The sequence below is a fragment of the Gymnoscopelus microlampas genome (genome assembly GCF_963454915.1).
Source record: "Gymnoscopelus microlampas genome assembly, chromosome: 1".
In the NCBI taxonomy this organism is placed as follows: domain Eukaryota; kingdom Metazoa; phylum Chordata; class Actinopteri; order Myctophiformes; family Myctophidae; genus Gymnoscopelus; species Gymnoscopelus microlampas.
In genome coordinates, this window is record NC_139962.1 from 24,974,149 (window position 1) to 24,991,595 (window position 17,447).

The 17,447-nt window shown below is 41.1% G+C and overlaps 1 protein-coding gene across 1 annotated transcript in view; it reads left to right on the forward strand.

The window, feature by feature from the left end:
- apba2b (amyloid beta (A4) precursor protein-binding, family A, member 2b) overlaps window positions 1-17,447 on the forward strand; it is a 76,713-nt gene that overhangs the window by 55,100 nt on the left and 4,166 nt on the right. The window contains exons 5-10 of the mRNA XM_084054494.1: window positions 7-87; window positions 2,313-2,352; window positions 3,443-3,588; window positions 12,216-12,302; window positions 12,557-12,742; window positions 15,895-16,074. Of these exons, the coding sequence (XP_083910620.1) occupies window positions 7-87; window positions 2,313-2,352; window positions 3,443-3,588; window positions 12,216-12,302; window positions 12,557-12,742; window positions 15,895-16,074 (720 nt within the window). The remainder of the gene's footprint in view (window positions 1-6; window positions 88-2,312; window positions 2,353-3,442; window positions 3,589-12,215; window positions 12,303-12,556; window positions 12,743-15,894; window positions 16,075-17,447) is intronic.

A 17,447-nucleotide genomic window follows, 5' to 3' on the forward strand; every position in this document is an offset into this window, starting at 1 on the left:
ACCCAGGTGAACAACGGTGCAGAGCAGCCTAGGAAACAGCAGCGCTCCGACCTCAACGTCCCCCTGGAGAACAACAATGTTCCAGAGGTAAGATGATGCTGGATGTTATGATACCATGTTTCTTCATTAACCTTACGACGTGCAAATTAGCGCCGTTACCTTTCATGTCAAGATAGATCAAACAAATGATTGTGTGTGTGTGTGTGTGTGTGTGTGTGTGTGTGTGTGTGTGTGTGTGTGTGTGTGTGTGTGTGTGTGTGTGTGTGTGTGTGTGTGTGTGTGTGTGTTTGTCTGTTCGTTTGTGTGAGTGCGTGCAGTTATGTGAACATCCCATCCGGGTAAAGGAATAATTGTGTAATTACATCCCCCATCCCATAACCTAGGTGTACGGCGTGATAGTGTGCTTGTAATTGAAAAGCGTTCGAAGCGTGCAGTTTTATGAGAGTCATTTTTCACAGATGTCTGCCATAGATGTGTCCTGTACATTGATCGCCCCCCTCCCACACCCCCACACACACACACACACCCACACACACACACACACACACACACACACACACACACACACACACACACACACACACACACACACACACACACACACACACACACACGCTCATGGCTACAATAAACTGGGGCCTGTGTTGGAGGTACTGTTGTGTGGAAACCTCATATGTCCAAAGCGGTTCTTTTTCAGGAAGTGGAAAAAAGAACCTGTGTTCCAATAGATACAATGTGGTTATTATTTAGTCACAAGCTCTTGCTAATACTTTTCATTGGTTCAATATTTATAAAACCCACAGAAAGACTTAACTTTCACTTAAAGAAAATTCTAAAATAGCAAAGCTATGTCGCATCGCTGAAATGTTGCTGCTTTTGTATGTATGATGAGGTAGGGCATTTATTTTCTCAAAAACATGACAAAGTTGTGGAAATGTGGAGATACAAGGTTTCTGCCTGACAGCAACGATGTGCAGGTTGGAAGATCCAATAATATAGAAGGCTGCAGACTGTGGAGTGTTATATCTCAGTAGCTCCTACCCAGCCCCATCTTTCTCTGGGCTTCACTGCATTCTCTACAGCCTCACCTGACAGCCTCCTTTTTCCCATTTCCCCATTTATTCATGGTAGAGTGTTCTGCAGGGATGGCATTTTGGTGATTTTTCGTTTCAGGATGTCAGGTGTTTTCTATTTTGGACCATCCAACCCGTCTCCAACTCCATTTCCCATAGACCATGCAAGATTACATCTCATGGTCCGATGCCACGCCCGTTCTGCACTCTCTGCCTGTGTAGCTGCACAGTATAGCCTTGGATCAAGACGGTCATAGATTTATTTTTATCTTGGTCTTTAGTCTTGGTGGCTTTCCCCAAATAGTGTTTGGAGTTCTGTGTTTAACTCATTGAAGACCTGAGGCCGATTCTAAAAATGTTTTCTAAATCCTAACTGTTTTTTGAAAAAAATATTTAAAATAAAGAAATAAGAAATATCTAAAAATATCTAGTTCCAAGGCAAGCAAAGATTTGAGTTACAAATGTTTGCGTTAAAAATATATAGGCCTATGTTCAAAGATTTGCACAAATGTTCACGATTTTTCAAAGATAGCAGATCTTCAAGCTCATAGCGGCACTTCAAGCTCATAGTGGCACTCACGCTATGAGCTTGTATATCTGCTATTTTTGAATAGCCAAAGAAATCTAAAACAACACAGATGTGTTCCCGGTCTTAATGGGTTATGGCCCGTACATTCCCCCTGTACATATTCATATATAATGTGCTTACCCTAAAGCTACGGATGTTACCCGTTATACCTGCTGCGGCACATATTGATATAATATATGTAGCTCAATGGCACAGATCCAAGGCTAGCTGATCCAAGGCTAGCTGCACAGCAGATCTAAAAAGCACATATGGCTATTGATGGCATTTCACAAACAGAAAATGAAACACACCCGGGGGCACAAAACCCTGTTAGCACCAACATCTCTTTTTCTATGTCTGACCTCAATTGTGGATGTGACTGTTCACATTTCCGAGCCAAAAGTTAATACTTTTCTTGGCAGCCTGCTGATTATTATTACTCTACTAAAAGTAATTATGTCTACAAACACGTACACAGACACAACTGATTACAATACCCCGCCATTGTGGGCAATGTAATAAACATTAGACATGGCACAAGTTGTACCACTGACCAGATATTTACTTTAGTTCGTCTGTTGTTAGAGATAATAGCCCAAGATACATAGATGCTTATTCTACTGCAAGTATATCTGATGTTCATTTGTCAACATGCTGCTTTTGTTTTCCAGCCAACAAAGAAAGCTGCATCGTTCCCCAGCTTTGTTGATGGTAAGTTTCCCATCCCATTAGCGCATTATAATAATAATTATTATTATTATTATTATTATTATGTCTCTTTGCCAGAAGGTTGCTTGGTGATTCAGTCATGAGTTTGTAAAGGCAATTAGCCTTATTGATTCTGAGGACTTCTGTTGCTTTCAGTGTGACTCATTAGAGGCTTGGTATCGTTGTTCTGAAGCATCATCTCTGCCTCAGAGCTAGCCTCTGGGCAGTTGTAAACATGATGACATGCTATGAAAGGAGCCTCTCTGTTTCTCAGATCATGAGTGGGTCTCTTACAGTCCACATCTACATATTTGCAGAAGCTGATCAATTCCAGTCCAATACTGTCAGACAGGGTTATTATAGTTAACTAACGAAATAACGAAAACTAGAATTGAAAAACATTTGACATAACTGAGATAGAAAATAAAAATTGGGCTTCCCAAAAAAAAGATAACTAACTGAAACAGTATTGTGTATTTACAAAACTAACTAAAACAAACCATAGAAAATGTCCTTAATTTTAGTCTTTGTCAAACTCTTCAGAAATAGCAGATCTACAAGCTATTTTTCTGACCTTGATGAATCTTGCCCCTGACTAAGCCCTATTATAATGAACAAAACCATGAGTATCACCAAAACCAATAAAGAAAACTGAAATAAAAACATAGCTAAAGCTAAACTGATATCGAAAAACATAAAGTCAAAATGAAATAAAGATAAAATCTTATGAAAATTGTAAAACTATAATAATAACCTTGCAGTCCACACTACTGCCAGCCCTGCCGCTCCACCAGTTCATGGTTCCTACACACTGCTGGCCAATGCACAGCTCAATCCCTCCTCAATGTGATGCCAATGTCTTGGCTAATATACAACTAGAGGCATGCCTCACCCCATTCCGACCTCCACAAAGCAACGTCTCTGCTTGTGATTGCAATACGCCTTCAGCCCCACACCAATTCCATTGAACTTCCATCTGTCCCTCTGCCCCATTGACCGCCATCCTCCCTTCCACGCTCTCTCTCCCCCTCTCTCTCTCTCTCTCTCTCTCTCTCTCTCTCTCTCTCTCCCTCTCTCTCTGTGTCTGGCGCAGTCCCAGGACCCTGTGAGCCAGAGGACCTGATTGATGGGATCATCTTCGCTGCTAACTATCTGGGCTCCACTCAGCTGCTGTCTGAGAGGAATCCCTCCAAGAATATACGAATGATGCAAGCACAGGAGGCTGTCAGCAGGGTCAAGGTACACACACACACACACACACACACACACACACAGGCACGCACGTCGCACGTCGCACGTCGCACGTCACATGCATGAACACACACACACACACACACACACACACACACACACACACACACACACACACACACACACACACACACACACACACACACACACACACACACACACACACACACACACACACACACACACACACATACACTCACACACAATGCTGTATTTCTTCTGCCTGGGGATAGCTATTAGTCAATGTTCCTCTGATCTCTAGCTATCCAATCAACATGTCTGCCGTCATGCCATTCTGCGGTTAGTTATTGCTTTTCTTTTTTCCTTTTGAGGGATTAGATGATTAGAAGTAGATCTAGTTGTGGAGAAGCTTTGGAGCTGTATCCCCCTCAGACTGAGTCAAGGGTTACTTTCTAGAGGATTCGGAGCTGCTTACATCATGGCGTGTTTGTTTACACCCCAGGAGATGCCATCCAATCAATGTGAGAGAGAGATTGATTGATTTTGTTTATTTTGACATCAGAGAAAAGTGCATGGAATACATGCTTTCCACTGAGATTAACAATCCTCAAGGACTGCAACAATATAGTCTACATGTTTAGTATAGAAGGCATATCACATTCATTTCTATTTTGTAACAAATACTGTATGTTAATTTTTCACATTAATAATCTTAAAGCCAGATTCATACTTATGTTACGTGCCGGCGTTGTGCACCGAAAATAGCAGATCTACAAGCTCACAACAGAGCTTGTATTGTGGATCTGCTATTTTTGGTGTGTGACACTGCACGCAAAACAAAGTATTTCAAGTCTTTAACAGTCATTACGGTATTTCTTTTCAAACTTTTTCCCCGCACCATGCCTATTAGTTCAACATTTTAAAACATTTTCCCATGGACCACTTATAAATATGCCATGGACCACTAGTGGTCTGTGGACCACTGTTTGAGAAACAGTAGCCTAGTGCAGTGGTTCTCTGCACTAGGTGGTCCGGGGACCCCCAGGGGTCTTTAGGGGGGTTCCAGGGGGTCCCCAGCTAAATTAGTTTATACAGCATCACAATCACTTCAACCACTTATTTTTGAAAATAGCCGATCTACAAGCTCACAGCGCATCACTTTGTGCCGCACTCTGACCTTGTACAGCTGCTATTTTTTTTTAATTATGAAAAATATTAAAAATGTTTGGACATGGGGCGTCCGCTGGCCTAGCGGTCCAGGCGCATACCACATGTCTGGTAATCCAGTCTTACAGCATGTCGCGGGTTTGACTCCCGTTCCCGACGGCCTTTGCTGTGTGTCATCCCCCCCATCTCTCTCCCAATTTCCTGTCAGCCTACTTTCCTCTCAAAAAATAAAGGCAGAAAAGCCCCAAAAAATATCTTAAAAAAAAAAAAAAAAAAAAAAAATGTTTGGACATTTTTGTAATAACATAAATCTTCTCTTCTGGGGGGCCCGTGGCCCAAAATATTTTCAGATGGGGGTTCTTGACACAAAAAGGTTTGAGAACCACTGGCCTAGCGCACCTCACTACGAATATGTTTTCATTAGTTGGGCTGATTAACTCATCACTGTTGGTGAAGAGGTTGGGCTGTTGCAAAAAGCCTTCCAAAATGTACCTCTATCCAGAAAAATACAGGTTCTGAAACTGTCCCACTGATACACCCAGTAGTGTGCATCCGCCTGCTCATCTTATGTGATCACAAAAAATATTGCCAGTTATTATGCAAAATGTATTATGCAAATATGTATTTCCATACAATTACGTATTTCCATTCTTTTCAATTACGATATGATGGGTATGTTTTGTATCATCAACACACAGTACAAATGTAGACCCTTTCCCCATCCTGTTATGTAAACACAACACAAACACGCTTGTGTTAATATTATATGACCTGATGCGGTACTGCGACGCCCGACAAGATTCTACTTTTCAAAAGACCACACGGTAATGAGGCTTGTCATTGGTGAGATGGAAGTGGTGTGTGTGTGTGTGTGTGTGTGTGTGTGTGTGTGTGTGTGTGTGTGTGTGTGTGTGTGTGTGTGTGTGTGTGTGTGTGAGAGAGAGAGTGTGTGTGGCTGCGTGTGTGCGTGAGTGCGTGAGTGCGTGTCTCAGGGCTGTAACTCTGTGGGCTCGGTCAGCAATTACTGAGCTAGAGAAGCGGAGAGAGGGAGACAGATAAAGTGATAGAGAGCCAGGCAGAGAGTGTGTGGTTCAGCTCAGTAGATGAATTAGAACAGGGCGCTCTGTGGCACAGACCTCTGTCCAGCTATCTGCCTCAGCAACCTCAAGACTGAAGCTGACACTTAATGCTGGCCTGATGCCAGTCATTAACCTTTAGCCCACCTGCATGTCTGAAAGTACCCTGACCCAGGATGAGGATGTTGGCTGGCAGGCACCCAGTGGTGGAAGAAGTACTCATTGTTTCTGTCGAGCAGAAACCTTATTATCTCCATATTCTAACTTTTTGTTTTTTGTTTTCCGTAAATTAATGCCCTTCTTGATGATACTACAGTGTCACACAAAAGTATCAAAAGTAGCAGATCTGCAAGCTCAAGACGCAGCGTGTTATCTGGAATATTAACATTAAATTGATAACGTTTTTCTGGTGTGATCTACACTCTCATCAGACAATTATATTGCAATCATTTTAAGCGTGTATTACCCTTCAAGTTTTCAAATACTTATAGAGGAGAAAAAAAGTACACGATTTGCCTCTGAGATGTAGTGGAGTAGAAGTCGATTCAAGTGATAGTACTTCAAAATTGTATTTAAGTACAGTACTTGAGTAAATGCATGTGATTACATTACACCACTTCTGGCACCATACACCAGCACCATACACCAGCTCTCCAATCTGATTCTCTTTCATTCCGTCTCAATTTCTCTCTCTCTCTCTCTCTCTCTCTCTCTCTCTCTCTCTCTCTCTCTCTCTCTCTCTCTCTTTCTCTCTCTCTCTCTCTCTCTCTCTCTCTCTCTCTCTCTCTCTCTGTTTCCCTTTACAAAAGGCCTTGCAAGGATCCCTGGCAACAGCTCAAATTCTTTTGGTTGGTTCAGAGGAATATTTAGCTCATTCTGTCTCTGCTCCTCTGCCCATGGAGATAAATGCAAATGTTGCTCTGAGATGGAGACGTCGCAAGTTTTCCATCTGTATTATTGACAGGCTCAAATTCATGCACTCTTGGCGTACAATGCCTTGATGTGCTTAGTCGCACTCCATGTGCCACAGATGAAACTACGTTAGAATGTCCTTGGCACTGGGGTGCCTGGTGGCACAGCCAGTTAGTGCACAGACCATATGCTCCTTGTGAGCACGAGGACCCGAGTTTGAATCAGATTCCCGTCTTGTCTCGAATGTCTCACCTCTCTCTCTGCTCTTGGTTTCCTGTCTCTGCACACTCTCTCATCTGAAATGAAACATATAAATGCCAAAAATGAATCTAAAAAAAGAAAACACAATGATCTAGGCACTGCCTTCAGTGTTGAATTGCCTGAAACAGGAACACAGGTATAATGTAGCAGCCCTGTATAGTTTATTTATGCAGATCTGTTTTGGCACGATGCTTGCAGCATTTGATGTAATATTTATGCAGCTTCATCGCCCACTCGCTTTTTTCCTCCTATCTCCATGGCTTCTCTGCAGCAGCACCGTAGGAAGTTGTTGAAAGGCTCGGATGTCTGCCTCACTTGAGAGCCAAGTAGATGAGCAGGAGGAAATGTTACAAAATGAAAAACCCTATAGGAGATTAACGTCCTAGGGGGACACCCTCTGTTATCTCCCTGTAGCTGCAGGTCAATACACTCGTTCAAGAAAATGTTCAACCTGACACCTCAGCAGTGGTGGAAATTAACTACGTACATTTACTCAAGTACTGTACTTACGTACACTTTTGAGGTACTTTTACTTAACTGGAGTATTTCCAATTTTCTATACTTTTACTTCTACTCCACTACATCTCAGAGACAAATATTGTACTTTTACTCCACTACAATTATTTGAAAACTTTAGTTACTAGTTATTTTGTAGATTTTGATTACTATTACAACACATACATTAACCACTTCAGCCCTATACACATTTCAGCCATTTGAACGTAGCCGATGTACAAGCTCACAATGCGTCGTGATGCGACGCATAATACTTTAAGTACATTTTGTTGCCAATACTTTTGTACTTTTACTCAAGTACATTTTTAATATGGGACTTCTACTTGTAACAGAGTATTTCTACATTGCAGTATTGATACTTGTACTTAAGTAAAGAATGTGAGTACTCAGAGATGCACCTCAGAGATGAAGGTCATGGTCATTGGGTCTGGGTGGGTAAACGCTGACTGGCGATGCCGGGCAACAAAGAGGCTGTTCCCTCTGCCCTAAACCTAGATGGTAGTAATGTGATCCCCACATAGATGTCACTTCAATAGATGTCCTCTATAGTCTCTGTTCTCTCCCTTGATTGTAGGGACAAACTCTTCATCAAAGTCATGACCTTGATGAAGATGCACTTGGCATCGAAACATCAGCCATTGCTATTTAGCACCTCATAAATAACTAATTACAAAAAAATAAATACAAAATTGTCAGTGATGCTCCAGTGCTTCGCTCCTTTTGTCTGTTGATGTGTCCTGCTCCTGTGATGCCTCTGACCTGCCGTTAACTGTTTGATGCGCAGTGGAACTCCCTCTCTTCTCATCTTTCTGGTGAATGTAAGAGTCGTATAAGTGCACCATGGAAGCATTCATTGGGATGGCGTCGGTGGTTAGAAAGCCTTTTGGAATAGGGAGCCTTTGTACGTGTGCTCTTTTTGCTGGTGCTGTTGATGAAAACATTGTTCAGGTAAAAAAAGGTTAAAAACTGTCCTTGATCTGTAATAGATAGAAATAAACACCCTCCATTCCTCGTTTCCCTTCCTTATTCACATGTTGGGACAATGTCAGCTCATCTCTGCATGCTTTTCAATATGTTGTGTTTGAAGGAAAAAGAGCAATTATTACCTTCTGTAATTGCTGTTTTGATTTGTCTCCCACTGCCAACACAGCTGTGCTACCGCAAACCCTTGCAAACATGCATGCATGCATACACAGACGCAGTTTTACGTGCGTGCGCGCTCACAACATGTGAGCTTGTATATCGGCTATTTTGGGTGCACGACTGCAGTATCAAACAACCATTTTTCTTGGGAGGTCCAGGAAAATGCTCCTCAATGTCTAGTTCTCACACACACACACACACACACACGCACACGCACACGCACACACACACACGCACACACACACACACACACACACACACCCCTATACCCACATACCTTTTTGTTGATTTAGCATACTTTCTGAAGTAAAGCGATAGCACACCTGCTGTTCGGTTTAGTTTGGGGGTATTTTCCTTTATTTCCTTTACCTTCCTTATTTCTTCCTCCTATTCCTTCTGGGGTTGTTTTGGTGCTCCTGTGTGTGACGACCATGTCCTGTCCAAACATCTGCCTGCCTGCCTGCCTGCCTGCCTGCCTGCCAGAGGGTACAGAAGGCTGCCAAAATCAAGAAAAAGGCGGTGTGTAAAAGAAAAAGACAAAAGAAAACCAATGACCACCTTTAAGGGTGATTTATACTTAGCTGCATGCTGGTGTCTCGCACCGAAAATAGCCGATCTCTCTTTTGCGCTGCAATGCGTTGGGAGCTTGTAGATCTGCTGTTTCTGTTGCCCAACCAAGTATAATACAGGCATTAATCCTCCCTCATCTTTCTGTTTGCCTTCCATTTGTGCGTATGCGTGTGTGTGTGTGTGTGTGTGTGTGTGTGTGTGTGTGTGTGTGTGTGTGTGTGTGTGTGTGTGTGTGTGTGTGTGTGTGTGTGTGTGTGTGTGTGTGTGTGTGTGTGTGTGTGTGTGTGTGTGTGTGTGTGCGTGATTTTCCTGCCCTGTCTTTCTCACTCACATTTGTCACATTGACACAAATAGTGACAGCTACTGTCGTACAATGAAGTTTGTACATTAGCCATGAGGCTCATTTGAAATCAGATGGGGTTTTATCAACTTTAATTATTTGCAACCGTTGTACAGGTAATTGTTATCGTAGTCATCGGAAACCCTTTGGTAAACAGCGCCGCTTTAAAGCCTGTTCCTGTTAAGCACTGATTTTATAATAAGTTGTACAAATGGGTCGTTTGCTGAAAAAAGCTGATCTACAAGCTCCCAATGTGTCACCTCCACCGTCCTATGATGGAATTAGGTATAATTTAGCCTAATTTTCTCACTCTCTCTCTTATTAAAACGTACCACTTTCTTGGGGCCGAGATGGGGAGGAAGACTGTCTACAGAGAACACCAGCTTGTTCTTGAAGTCGCTTTGACCTTGAAGTTATCAAGGACAGCTTAACCACTTAAACCCTATGTACTTAATTGACTGGATTCCCCCAGGCCTCTCTGTACAGTACTTGGATCCCTCCATTTTCTCTCTACACAAAATCCCTTTGCCGAAAATAGCCGATCAAGCTCGTAGATCGGCTGTTTTCGCCGAATGTTTGCCTATTATGAGCCGCCCAGAATGGGGACGTTAGGGTCCATGTGGTTAGTGACATTCATCCTATCCTATTCCTCCATGAGAGCTAATTGATTGTCCAATGCCCATATGCTGCATTTGTGGAGGACAGTAAAATCGTAGTTGACATAGCAGGACAAAAGATGCTATTAGTCACATGAGGCTCATAGCCATAGAGTGGGGGGAAAGTAAATTAAGAAGTTAATATTAAGATAAATGTTAACAGCCACATTTTCAGAAAAATTACCAAATATGAAGTAATGCTGCTTTACAATATGTTTATGTAAAATATTCATAGTCATGCAGCTAATTTTAAATGCTTTGTGCATTTGTTAATTAAGCAAAATCAAACATAATTTCATTAGGCTGCACTGCAGAGCACAGCAATTAGAAGGGAATGTGCAGAGCTGTTCTGGGTTGTTGATGCTGAATGCGTTAACAAGGCAGCTGGTAAGGGCTTAGTGCTAAGCTGTTTCCTGTAGCAGTGCCAGTACACCACCCACATGCCACGCCATGCCAACTGATGTGTACCAGCACTCCCGCCCGCACAACAACTGTCGGCTTTTCTTTCCTGCATATTTTGCCTCACCCCCACACTGACCCTACCAGTGGTGGGCAAAGTACACAACCACTGTACTTTCAGGACTATCATTTTGTGATACTCCTCCTGGTCAAATATTACTCAACTAGTGAAAGTTGCTCTTGTCAAAATTGTACTCAAAAGTACAGTCAAAGTACTGGAGTACTAGAGTATTCAATGGTACAAATTACAAAGTACATTTCCTTTTTTTTTATCAAAATCATTGCTGTATTAACATTTAGACATTTTCCTTCATTTTCATTTATTTCCAGAAATATTAAAAAAAATATCAATCAAGAACAAGCACACCATTCGAAGTAATAGGGCGACATGGCGGCCGCCCACATCCATTGATGTTGAATGGAGAAGTGGCGCCCTGTTCATATATCGAGATGATATTGAAAATAGGAGCCTTTCATTTTGCTGTGAAAATACCAGATCTACAAACTCCCATCCTACATTGTGAGATTGGTTATTGTCACCATGCGACACTGGATTACGGCAAAGTGTAAACCAGGCTTAAGGGGTTAACTGAGCCCAACACCATGCATGCAGGCTTTGATATCGTCCACATTTGATTCCAGAAGTATATTTAAATCAGTGGTTCTCAAACCTTTTATTCTTGTCAAGGACCCCCAAATTAATATGTATATCGGAAAATATTTTGTACCCCCATGCAAGATTTGTGTTGTTAAACAGTTTCAAATATATATTTTTTCAAGATTTGTTTTTTTTTAAATGGCAGATCTACGATCTCACAACCCACTTTGAGAACCACTGATTTATGGTATAATTTGACCATCTCCAGTACAGACATGTTTGCTTTATCATTAAAGGGTAAGACCACTTTGGTAGAGGTTTGGGTTGTGTTGTTACCTTGCCATGATGTAAGTCCAAAGGTGGACAAGAAATAAAAAATAATTGCTCCAGTGATTAGAAATTTATAATTAAAAAAATGCTCCTCATTGACTTAAATTGTGCACTGAAACAGCTCTCAAAGTCACTCTTTTAGCACGTAAACGAACTGACCCTGATTTAATAAAAATGTTAACTTCCTGTTGATTTTGCCATTTGTATTAGGAAGAAAAAACCCGAACTGGATCCACCGATCTGGATCCGGATCTTCAAATAGTAAAATCAACAGGAAGTTAACATTTTTATAAAATAAAATAAAGCAGTACTGGGTTTGGTGATGTATATTGTCTGAATCAACTTTTTTTGTGTTCGTTTATGTGCTAAAAGAGTGACTTTGAGCTGTTTCAGCGTACAATGTAAGCCAATGAGGAGCATATTTTGAATTATGAATTTCTAATCAATCGAGCAGTTATTTTTTATTTCTGGTCCACCTTTGGAGTTGCATCATGGCAAGGTAACTACACAACCCAAACCTCTACCAAAGTGGTCTTGCCCTTTAATAGCAGAACAGGGTTGCTTGGTGCAGCCGGAGCTCACTAACCCGCCGTGCGGTTTTGCTGTTTGTGTTTGTTTTCTTGCAGAACTCGGAGGGAGACACTCAGACCCTGACCGAGGTCGACCTGTTCATCTCCACCCAGAGGATCAAAGTTCTCAATGCAGACTCACAGGTGAGAGCCAGTAAAGGATACTGTAATATCGTCACTGTCTGGTGGAAACCTTGTATGTCCACTTTTTTTTGCTTCATAAACCGCTATTTGCCAATGGAGCACACACTGTTATTAATACTGCTCATTTGATGGAGTGTATTGCATTTTGTTTTATTTTAAGCATCAATGCACAACAGAGATTTTACAGATATCCCTACATTGCTTTAATAATAAGTAATAATTATAGCATGTGATTTTGTTTGCTGTGCCCGCAGGAGACAATGATGGACAATGCGCTCCGTACTATATCCTACATTGCTGACATTGGGAACATCGTGGTTCTGATGGCGAGACGCCGAATGCCACGCACAGCCTCCCAGGACTGTATCGAAACCACGCCCGGAGCACCCGAGGCCAAGAAGCAATACAAGATGATCTGCCACGTCTTTGAGTCCGAGGATGTAAGTCTGATTGATTCTAACTATGGTTTTGAAATGTACTGGATGCCTTTAGACTAGAGGCAAGTTGAATTCCAAAATACTGTGTGCTATATCTTTTTACTATTACTCTACCCTGCGTTAGAGGATTGGTAGTGGGTGAGAGGTTATGTGATAGGTTTATCTGAAGAAGAGCCTGGAGGCTCCAATCCTCACCGCCGTGTGGTAATAAATCTGTGCAAGAGTTTTGCAGTGCACAGCAGGCTCATATCTGTCGGCCCAACACCTGCACTTTATTTTGGATGCAACGGTGGAAGTACTCTGTAACAGTATAAAAGTATTGGCAACAAAATATACTCACAGTACCAAAGTATAAGACCAAAAAATTCTATGCGATGCGTTGTGAGCTTGTAGATAGACAATTTTAGACAAAGTTTAAAATAGGTCAGCGAGTAACTCCTAGCTCATCAACACTTTCATACTAGATAATAGACAATTTTAGATAGTAGAATGAATGGGCTGTTATTTGCACATCATTCAAACCTTTATTTAGTCTCGAAAGACATAGAGGTTGCCCTCATTTGCACAGTACAATTTCATTTTCACATCAATATTCACATCAATGATAAAACAAAACAAAGCAGACACTTTCTCCTATCGTGTGATACAACAAAGTTTAAAAGCAGTTGCAGATACATCAAACATGAAGGATGAATTGAAATGACAAAAACAAAACGGACTAGAGAAAGTGTGAATACAGTCCCAAGCACCATAAAGGAGGCTGACACCAACCTACGTCTTGTAAAATGACCGCCGTTGGCTGGGTGTTTTGATCATGGAGACATTATTTATCTTCTTTTCAGACCCAGCAACATTTGGCTACAACACAGTGAAATCTGCCGTGTTCATTTATCCATTTGTACGCTCTACGTGTTAAATTAACATAGAGGACTTTACAATGAAGAATAATGTTTTATAGTGTGGTCAGCATTTTGGAGACTGTGCCAGCCAGGCAGTATGACTGCTAGCTCCCTTGTTGTTCTTGCTTAATGATGCCCTCGCTAATTAGCTACCAGGCTTTAAATGCCAGTGAGTATTATAATAGTCAGTCTTGCAACAAGAACAACTATATATTTTTTTCTATTATATACCATTTATGCTGTTATTGTTGTTATGTTTAATGTGGTGCTTACATGTGTGTGTTCTCTGTGTGAGGAGTATGTACAGTATGTTGTACCATTGTTAGTGGAATGGATCTGTTGCTTAGAATGGGACAATGTCCGAGAATAATATAGAGGAATGATATGATTGTTTTTATTGCCATGGCATTTCATCTGCTGTTTATTGTCCCCATGATGATTTTTTTTTCTGTACAGGCTGAAACTATTCTAGTAAATGTATTATTTCATAACTTCAGTATGGTCAAGGTATTGTATTGTCTTGTATGGTGTTCTGGGAGTTCTGTGACCATCTACTCCATATGTTCTAATGCTAGCTTGATAGGAACATAGCACGCAGCAAAATTTGAACATTTTAGTGCCTTGACCTACTTTGATATATGACAGCTGACAGATGAGAGTAAAAAAAACATTTCCGATCAGGTTTATGGATCATCTTTTCAGTATGAGCAGAATTCATGGCAGCAGTCTGTAATGGAGATGAAAGCAAATAGCATTTGAGCACGAAAATCACTGTATGTTGTTGTTTGTATTGATCCTGACGTATTTGACCAGTGAATCATTGCCGCTATTGTGTGATACCGTATAATTCTTTCTCATAATATCATTATAGGAGTGCATCATTCTCAATGAGAGGCCAAAGTAGATCTGACACTGAACACACATTATTACAAACGTTCTTCTACTTCTGATTTCAATCCTCAGTGTTCATAGAACTCTGAAAGAATAAACAAAATGTACACTTTAAGAATGAACTGTACAGGTGTCCGCTCTATGTGTCCGTTGGCGGTCCAGGACAAACCAGCTAACTCCATTTTCGTATTATTATTTTTTTGTTTCATAAATCAACGCTATTGAACACCCTTTACGTCTGTGTAAAAAATCAAAACATTTGAACCAATGAAAAGTATTAAAAAACGCCTATGACAAAAACTCCCAACTCCATTGTATCCTCAAACTGTCCGTCAATAACAAACAACCCCCCCCCCCTCCTCTCCAGTGCTGCCTTTTAACAGCATGAGCAGAGCGCCCTGCGCAGTGAGCGAGGAGGAGGACCACGTAAACAACCTGTAGTCTGTTTAAAATCAATCTGGGAACCCATCGCCAAATGAAAAGGAAAAACAGCGCCCTCTCCTGTTTTCTGTTCTTGAGAGATTAGTTAAAACTATGCAGTGTACCTGTTTATCAAACTTAGCACTGACGCTAATGTTATGAAAACAAGTCATTATATTTCTAAAATCTATGAAGTGTTTAATGAGGAGAGCAATGTGACAAGAAGAAAGGCGTTCATAGCATTTCTGTCGCGCTAGTTCTACTACCTCTTTGCAGAAGTTATTGTAATATTTAAAGTCCTGTTTATTATTGTAGGCCTATATAATAAGTGTCATGAAGCATCAGGGCATTAATTCACACGTTGTTGTGATGCATTGTGAGCTTGGAGATCCATTGTTAGCTTTTGGGCATTTGTACCCTTTTGAAACCTCTCTCTCAGCAGCGAGTGGAGCTATTGTTGTTTGGACACCTAACTCCATTTCAGCTTGATTTCTGCTCGTCTGAAACTACTAACTCCACTTGTGCTGGATTTGGGTAAAGTGTTGATAATATAATGACACATGCAAGTATCTGACAATATATAAAGTCACTATACCAACTTTGATGAGGCAGTATTGCTTTGTTTTAAAAATATAAGGTTTTCTTCATTTCCTGAAAAACTTGTATTTTGTTTATTCGTTTCCTGAACAATGAGCGTTTTGGAGTTAGCAGGTTCGTGCTGGACAGCAGAGATATGCTGGTAATCCAGTTTGACAGCGTGTCGCGACTTCCGATTCCGACAACCTTTGTTGTATGTCATCCCCCCCATCTCTCCCCCCATTTCCTGTCAGCCTACTATCCTATCAATAAAGGCAGAAAAAGCCCCAAAAAATATCTAAGAAATATCTAATAAAGAAAATGAACTGTACACTGAGGATCTTGTGCCTTTTCTTGTATTGCTCCCAGGCCCAGCTCATTGCTCAGTCCATTGGCCAGGCATTCAGCGTTGCTTACCAGGAGTTCCTGAGAGCCAATGGCATCAACCCTGAGGACCTGAGCCAGAAAGAATACAGTGACATAATCAACACCCAAGAGATGTACAATGACGACCTCATTCACTTCTCCAACTCTGAAAATTGCAAAGAGGTTTGTTGTGGAATCTAATGCCTTGCCATGTGTATTGTGTTCAAGGTGTTTATTTGTCACATGCACGTACAATACAGCTTACATGGCAACATTGCAGACAACAAAGCTTTCCTCAACAGCTTACAAAATAGTTAAGATAAAAAAGATCAAATACAAATAAGTCAGAATAAAATAAGTTAACCACTTAAACCCCAGCTTCGGTATTGTGGGGAAAGCTTTCACTGAAAATAGCAGATCGACAACCTCACAACGCGATGCGTTGTGAGCTCCAAACACATAAACACACAGATCTCCAAACACATTAAACACACAGATCTCCACACACATAAAACCCCAGATCTCCAAACACATAAACACACAGACCCTCTTACAGATGGCTAGCCTCCTACAGAGCCACGCCGTGAAAACTATACTCCAGCCTTGTGTGGTGATTGTGTTATTTCTCTGTGTATGTGGGAGGGAAATAGAGACTTTGTATAAATTATTTCTGCATCCAAAATCAGGTACACAACAATATCTCGAGTGTTAACTGAGTTCAGTTAACAGTGGAGTGAGTGACTGACTGTGTAATTGTAGTGCCAGTTTAGTTGGCTACAGTACCATAACCATACAATAGCTGTGAACTGGATGAACAGATGAAAAGGCAGATGGTGCACTGTGCTCAAAGCATTAACTCTGGGTATTTCTTAGGTAACCTGTACTGGGAATGTCTGAGATTAGTGCGTGTTCAAAGTACAGATGAGCACAGTCTCTTTGCTCTTCTGAGACAGTTCCCCCAGGAACGGTGCCAACCCAGCTGGCCTCCTATTCCCCCATCTTTCCTTTTTGAGGTTCTGCTACTTTCATGCAGTTGCTTCCTTTCCAGCTCGCTGTTTCTTTGATTAGGAAATCCAGTCTTTCTCTCTCATTCCTCTCTCACTCATTCTCTGTCTTCTTTCACTCTCTTTGTTCTGATCATTTCCAAGCACAATTGTACAGCATGTGTCTCTGTCTGGGATTTCTTACATACAAATACGGCGACTTGGCGAGGTAAAGTCTTTTACATGACAGAGCCTTTCATCGATGTCGGGCACAAATCTTGTATCTCCATGATTCTACGTGTGTAATATTTGTATGTTTTCTTTCCATAAATGAATGCCCTATGTTGAACTTTCATCATGTAATACAAAAGAAAATAACCAATTTTCCTAAATACCCACTTTTCCTATAATGACATGCCCAAAATAGGGATGCCAGGTTGAAAGGGGTTAAGTCTGTCTGTGGGATTTATAAATATGTAACAAATGAAAAGTGTTATTAAGAGCTTGTGACTAAATCATAGCTACATCGAATCCATTGGAATACAGTTTTTTTTCCATTTCTGAAAATATGTT